A 7,801-nucleotide genomic window follows, 5' to 3' on the forward strand; every position below is an offset into this window, starting at 1 on the left:
GCTCAGGGTGAGATCTTAATAGTTGATTTTCATTGACAATAATTTTCTGTTATTGGAATCAGACCACAGAGTCATTCTACACTGGCCTGAACTGGAAGGTTAAGACACTGAACCAAGGTCATTTAATAGAACATAGCACTATATATACAGGTGCTGGTCATTTAATTAAAATATCATCAAAAAGTTGATTTATTTCACTAATTCCATTCAAAAAGTGAAACTTGTATATTATATTCATTCAGTACACACAGATTGATATATTTCAAATGTTTATTTCTTTTAATTTTGATGATTATAACTGACAACTAAGGAAAATCCCAAATTCAGTATCTCAGAAAATTAGAATATTGTGAAAAGGTTCAATATTGAAGACACCTGGTGCCACACTCTAATCAGCTAATTAACTCAAAACACCTGCAAAGGCCTTTAAATGGTCTCTCAGTCTAGTTCTGTAGGTTACACAATCATGGGGAAGACTGCTGACTTGACAGTTGTCCAAAAGATGACCATTGACACCTTACACAAGGAGGGCAAGACACAAAAGGTCATTGCAAAAGAGGCTGGCTGTTCACAGAGCTCGGTGTCCAAGCACATTAATAGAGAGGCGAAGGGAAGGAAAAGATGTGGTAGAAAAAAAGTGTACAAGCAATAGGGAAAACCGCTCCCTGGAGAGGATTGTGAAACAAAAGCCAAATTCAAATTCAAAAATGTTGGGGAGATTCACAAAGAGTGGACTGCAGCTGGAGTCAGTGCATCAAGAACCACTACGCACAGACGTATGCAAGACATGGGTTTCAGCTGTCGCATAAAGCCACTCTTGAACAACAGACAGCGTCAGAAGCGTCTCGCCTGGGCTAAAGACAAAAAGGACTGGAATGCTGCTGAGTGGTCCAAAGTTATGTTCTCTGATGAAAGTAAATTTTGAATTTTCTTTGGAAATCAGGGTCCCAGAGTCTGGAGGAAGAGAGGAGAGGCACACAATCCACGTTGCTTGAGGTCCAGTGTAAAGTTTCCACAGTCAGTGATGGTTTGGGGTGCCATGTCATCTGCTGGTGTTGGTCCACTGTGTTTTCTGAGGTCCAAGGTCAACGCAGCCGTATACCAGGAAGTGTTAGAGATGCAGATTTCATTTTCCAACAGGATTTGGCACCTGCACACAGTGCCAAAGCTACCAGTACTTGCTGTTTATATTTTAATAGGCAAATACTTAATGATTCATTCATAGATTCTTATTACAGTGATTATGTTTCTAGCATGTTATATGTTTGGCAACGGATCTTTTAACTCTTAAAGATGGAGTGTGTAGCTTTTCATTTCTTAAACAACCATGTAGGAAGACACATCATGGCCATATTCCAGGATGACAATGTCAAGATTGTGAAAGAATGGTTCAGAGAACATAAAGAATCATTTTCACACATGAATTGGCTCCTCTGAGTCTTTGGGATGTGCTGGAGTAGACTTTACAGAGTGCTCACCTCTTGCTTTGTCAATACAAGATCTTGACCAAACATCACAACATTTATTTCCAGTGAGAAGTGCATCATTTTTTTGCTCAAGATCTTGTACTGACAAAGCAAGAGGTGAGCACTCTGTAAAGTCTCCTCCAGCACATCCCAAAAACTTACACAGAGGTTAAGGTCAGTGCCAATTCATGTGTGAAAATGATTCTTCAGGCTCCCTCCCAACAATTTTCACAATTTGAGCCTGATGAATCTTGACATTGTCATCCTGGAATATGGCCATGATACATCTTAATACATGGTTTAAGAAATGAAAAGCTACACATCTTATCTTTTAGGGTTAAAAGAACTGTTGCCAAACATATAACATGCTAGAGACATAATAATCACTGTGCGTTTGTCATGTGTTCTGAAGTCTGTCAATCATCATTAGAGCGCCACCCTCAGGCTGAATGACGTACGGACATTAGAATTCTGCCAAAAGTGTGTCTGATGTGCGATTAGAAGAAAATAAACCTTACAAAAATGGTTATCATAAGAATCTGCCTTACCTAAATTTATGGCTAGGAGCCGCAACTGCATGTTTTATATATATATATATATATATATATAATTATACCTTAGACATCGTGTGTAACACTGATGACGCGCCAAGAGAGGCGTGCTTCAGATCTGCTATAAAACACTAGGAAGCGCCCTCAGTCAGTCAGAACATCTGAGATCACAGGAGCCGCGCTGTCAGTCAAACCCTCACAAGAAATACCGAGTCTGTCAGAGGAAGGTAAGTCAAATAAAACATTTTTGTTTTGTTTTAATCTAATGTAAGTCGTCAGTGTTAATGTGCAAGTTAAATTTCCGCTCAAAAGTAAAGTAGGCTATAGCTACAAGTTATTAGGTTTTAGTCAAAAGTGTATGAGAGGCTTGGTTTCAAACACCTAGTCCTAAACACTCATTTTATCTATTAAAAATATTGATACACTATTAAAATATCAGTTTCACCATAATATTTTGCTGCTGTTGTAGGTAAACACGTGAACACAATTTTAACACTGGGGAAACTAGACCTATATAATATTACACACACACACTGTGTTATTAAAGTATTCTTGCAGAAAGCTGAAGTTCTTAGATCAAGGATAGGCCTGTTGAGTTTTGTGCATTTAGCAATTATTTTTTTTACAATTTAAATATTATATATATATATATATATATATATATATATATATATATATATATATATATATATATATATATATATAATTATAAATATAGTATAAATATAGTATACATTTATTTTATTTAAAAAATGTAAGCTAAATTTATATGCAATTGCATGAATCTTGATCCACAGATTATGTATTACAGAGTGGCCTTTTTATTTTTATTTTCTCTATTTTCTAGATGCACTCTCATCAGTTCATGTTCATGATCATTGCTGTAATGTGGATAGTGACAGTCACAGATGCAAATCCATACACACCAGACACAAACATTCCTGCAGAGGACATGACCAAATACTACACTGCCCTGCGGCACTATATCAAGCTCATCACACGACAAAGGTAAGATAAAAAAAAAAGTGTAAATTAATCCGTAATATACAAGCAGCAAGTCCTAAAGTATTTAGCAAAGTGCAAGCAAGTTGAAATCAGGTTTGCCAAGGTTTTCACAACAAAACCCGACCAGTTGCTATTCGAAACTAGACCAAAACTAGGGGGTCCCACAGTAAAAATCGCATTCCGGTTGGTAAAATACACATTTTTGGCAGGATTCACCTGGTAAAAATCACATTCCTGGGCTTAATATCATGTTATCTGGGGTTGCTTCTACCCGAGGACATGAAAAACAACCCATGGCAACAGTGTAAAAGTAGCCAAATTCCACAGGAAAACTACCTTGTATATACTGTATGCTCTTTTGTCATCACACACAACATCTGATCTAACTAGCATATGCAAAAGAGATCTTTACATGATACAACACAATAACCAGTTTTGGATTTTAGTTATTATAGAGCCAAAAATAATGTTATAGGAAGACTTTTATTAAGCACTAATTTATTATCCAAAAGCCAATCTTGTTAAATAATAAAATCAGACTGAAGAGATTGTATTTGAAGAAAATCAGAATTTCATACATGTATGACAGTGTCATCAGCATAAAGTTGAACATGACAGTTTTTGAAAATTAATGGTAAATCATTAACATAAATTGAAAAAAAGTGGTCCCAATATTGAACCTTGGGGCACAACTCTTTGTTGAATCAAAAAATCTGATTTATTCCCATTTAAGACAACACATTGTTTTCTATTATGCAGGTATGAACTAAACCACAAAACTGAATTTTCAATAAGACCAATAGCAATAAAAAAATTAAAAAAATTGCACCTGTGAGTTTACCATCATCTGAAGCTGACAACACATCATTAGTAAACTTAAGTAATGCAGTAGTGGTAGAATGATTGGACCTGAAACCAGATTGAAATGGTGTTAAATATTATTAATGCCTAGATAATTTGAAAGTTGTTTATAAATTAATTTTGCAAAAACAATTAGATATAGATATTTTCCCATGGACGTGGAACTCAATGTTTCCCCAGGTTCCCAGATATCCATCTGTAGACCTTGTTTTCTTTATAGTCCATTGTGTCTCGCCTGAACTTGTGTGGAGTTTAAAAGTGGTCCTGAGTTGTTCCTGGTTGTTAATTTGTAGTTCATCTAATTTCTCCCTGTTATATGTGGTTTCAGTTTCTTTCTCACATTACAGAATAGAAGATTTTATAAAAGATACTTCCTTAGAAGCATGTTCAACAGCCCAAATGTTTGTATGGTTATTATCTCCTGCTTTGAAGCTGCAGTCCGTAACGTTTTTTGGTTGATCCAAAATAAATTTTTGAGCAAGTACATAAACAGCCAGTGTTCAAAACTATCTCCTTATCTTAGCCCGATTCACAGCGGTAGTAATAATGTGTTCTAATCCGAGTGGTACTGGTGGGTTTTTGCAGGAAATTCGAGCATGTCACCATTCGTCATTGCGTCATTACGTCACGTCTGTTTACATAAAGACGTTGTCACAGCTAGTGGGTTATATCGCATGTGAGTATGCTGCAGGCAGCGGATCATTTATAGCCTTTTCTCACAGCAGCTGCAATAATTAAACATATAATTTTGATGGCGGATTGTACGGTATGACAAATTAACGTAAGTGATTAGACTGTACAGTAATTGAAATCTACAGGTAAAGCTAATACATACTAATACACATTGTTAATATTAACAATTTGAGAACAATTATAACAATAATAATAATTTGCATGGTTTGATGTGATATAAACTAAACTATCGTTAGATTTAATCATCATTGGCAGCGCCATTTATTGTAATGCTTTTTTTTCCTCAGAACAAACTTTTTTTTTGTCAGAACAAAAGTGGCATATTTGTTGCTTACTTGTTCAGATGACATTTTCCGGTGAAAATTTTTAGTTTGGTCGTACTTCCTAGACTACAATCTGTGATTCCGAAGCACAGTATCTACACTGATGTGGTGACTGACAGCAAACATTAGATTAATCCGCACTGAGGAGCCGTGCCGATGCACAACACACGTACAAATAATACTTCTGCAAATAACTGCAATTGCAGGTTTCAAACAGAGATGGTGACAAACAGGCAAAACTTATGGACTGCAGCTTTAACGTAATAAATATTTAGAATATACAGTCAAACCAAAAATTATTCAGACATTTTTTATATTTTTGATATATTTTTACTAGTGGGTGCAGGACACTATAGTTAATTTATGTAAGGTAAGATAGAAAAATAAAGTAAACTGTGACATACACTATATCGCCAAAAGTATTGGGACACCCCTCCAAATCATTTAATTCAGGTGTTCCAATCACTTCCATGGCCACAGGTGTATAAAATCAAACACTTAGGCATGCAGACTGCTTCTACAAACATTTGTGAAAGAATGGGTCACTCTCAGGAGCTCAGTGAATTCAAGGGTGGTATCGTGATAGGTTGTCACTTGTGCAATAAATCCATTCGTGAAATTTCCTCACTACTAAATATTCCACAGTCAACTGTTAGTGATATCATGACAAAGTGGAAGTAATTGGGAACAACAGAAACTCAGCCATGAAGTGGTAGGCCACGTAAAATCACAGAGCGGGTTCAGCGCGTGCTGAGGTGCACAGTGCGCAGAAGTCGTCAACTTTCTGCAGAGTCAATAGCTACAGACCTCCAAACTTTGTGTGGCCTTCAGATTAGCTCAAGAACAGTGTGTAGAGAGCTTCATGGAATGGGTTTCCATGACCGAGCAACTGCATTCAAGCCTTACATCAAGTGCAATGCAAAGCGTCGGATGCAGTGGTGTAAAGCTCGCCACCACTGGACTCTAGAGCAGTGCAGACGTGTTCTCTGGAGTGACGAAGCACGCTTCTCTGTCTTGCAATCCGATGGATGAGTCTGGGTTTGGCGGTTGCCAGGAGAACGGTACTTGTCTGACTGCATTGTGTCAAGTGTAAAGTTTGGTGGAGGGGGATTATGGTGTGGGGTTGTTCTTCAGGGGTTGGGCTTGGCTCCTTAGTTCCAGTGAAAGGAACTCTTAATGCTTCAGCATACCAAGACATTTTGGACAATTTCATGCTCCCAACTTTGTGGGAACAGTTCGGGGATGGCCCCTTCCTGTTCCAGCATGACTATGCACCAGTGCACAAAGCAAGGTCCATAAAGACATGAATGAGTGAGTTTGGTGTGGAGGAACTTGACTGGTCTGCACAGAGTCCTGACCTCAACCCGACAGAAAACCTTTGGGATGAATGTGAGCCAGGCCTTCTTGCCAACATCAGAGCTTGACCTCACAAATACACTTCTAGAAGAATGGTCAAAAATTCCCATAAACACACTCCTAAACCTTGTGGAAAGCCTTCCCAGAAGAGTTAAAGCTGTTATAGCTGCAAAGGGTGGGCCAACTCCATATTAAACCCTATGGATTAAGAATGGGATGTAATTAAAGTTCATGTGCACGTAAACGCAGGCGTCCCAAAACTTTTGGCAATATATTGTATTATACCCAAAAATTCTTCATACAGTGGACTACCAGTAAAATTGATAAAAATTTGGAGCCAAAAATTTTCTGGCACAGTTTAACTCTGAGATCTTGTCATATTTAATTACCTTTTTCTTTTTTCTTTTTTTAATTATAGTGAATAAACTGTATTAATAAAAGAAATGTTCAAGAAGTCTGAATAAATTTTGGTTTGACTATATATGCAGACCTCTTTTGCAGTTTTTGATTATAGAAGCTGGTTTCTGCTACGAAATAAAAATAAAAAGGTAGTTGCAACTTTTTATCTCACAATTCTGACTTTATTTTTCGCAATTTCTTTATTTTCTCAGAATTGTGAGATTTAAACTCACAATTGCGAGTTAGATAAAAAGTCTCAATTACCTTTTTTAATTTTTAGTCCGTGGCAGAAATGAGCTTGCGTGCTTGTTGTCCTAACCTCTCTCAGGTATGGGAAAAGAAACAGTCCTGAACCTATGTTCCAGAGTCTGTTCTTGAGAGAGACACCAGGAAGCATTCCTGAGTTGACATATGAGGAAGCAGACACTGAACATGACAGCATCAGGTTAGAACACTGCACATTTCTATTTAGCTGGAGACTGGATATTCTCTTTTTATTAGTTGTCATACATACAAAAAGAGTTTATAAAAACTTTCACTTAAAAAGGTTTTACATAATTTCCTCTCTCTCTTTTTCATGTTATACAAAGTTACAAATGTATTGCTTTTTGATTGTGTCTTTTCAGATTCAAGGAAATGCCAGTTTTGAGATTTTTGTCACCCACCAAACGATGTCAGCGATGACCAGAGAGTGGCAGTGTGCAGCTTTAAACCATTGATACTGCCTTCATTATGTTCTGTACTATTAAATTCATTGCACAGTATTTGTGAATTAAAAGCATTGCAGAAATGAATATTAATAGCTGTATATTCATTAAATCAACCTCACAATAGACTGAAAACATTTATAATGCATGAGTATAGTCTTTGGTTTTGGGTCAACAGATACTTTTCTAGACATTTTTGAGAAATGTAAGTTTCTGAAATATATTTTAATATCAACAACAATTTAATTTATATATATATATAGATTCCAGTGTCAAAACTGATAATATATAATATAATATAATATAATATTAAAAATATATTTATATATAATAAATGTTATAATAAATAAATGTAAATTATAAATTATATATATATATATATATGTATTCAGAAATATTCTGAAATATATTGTAATATCAACAGAGAACATAATACCTTA

The 7,801-nt window shown here is 36.1% G+C and overlaps 1 protein-coding gene across 1 annotated transcript; it reads left to right on the forward strand.

Moving 5' to 3' along the window:
• Positions 1-2,198: 2,198 nt before the first annotated feature.
• On the forward strand, positions 2,199-7,379 carry LOC137025017 (pro-neuropeptide Y-like). Its single transcript, XM_067393031.1, has 4 exons — positions 2,199-2,244; positions 2,865-3,025; positions 6,983-7,099; positions 7,281-7,379. Exons 2-4 carry the CDS (start codon positions 2,865-2,867, stop codon positions 7,336-7,338), a joined length of 336 nt encoding a protein of 111 aa, XP_067249132.1. The 5' UTR covers positions 2,199-2,244; the 3' UTR covers positions 7,339-7,379.
• Positions 7,380-7,801: the final 422 nt, after the last annotated feature.

The sequence above is a fragment of the Chanodichthys erythropterus genome, chromosome 2 (assembly GCF_024489055.1).
Source record: "Chanodichthys erythropterus isolate Z2021 chromosome 2, ASM2448905v1, whole genome shotgun sequence".
NCBI classification, from domain to species: Eukaryota; Metazoa; Chordata; class Actinopteri; order Cypriniformes; family Xenocyprididae; genus Chanodichthys; species Chanodichthys erythropterus.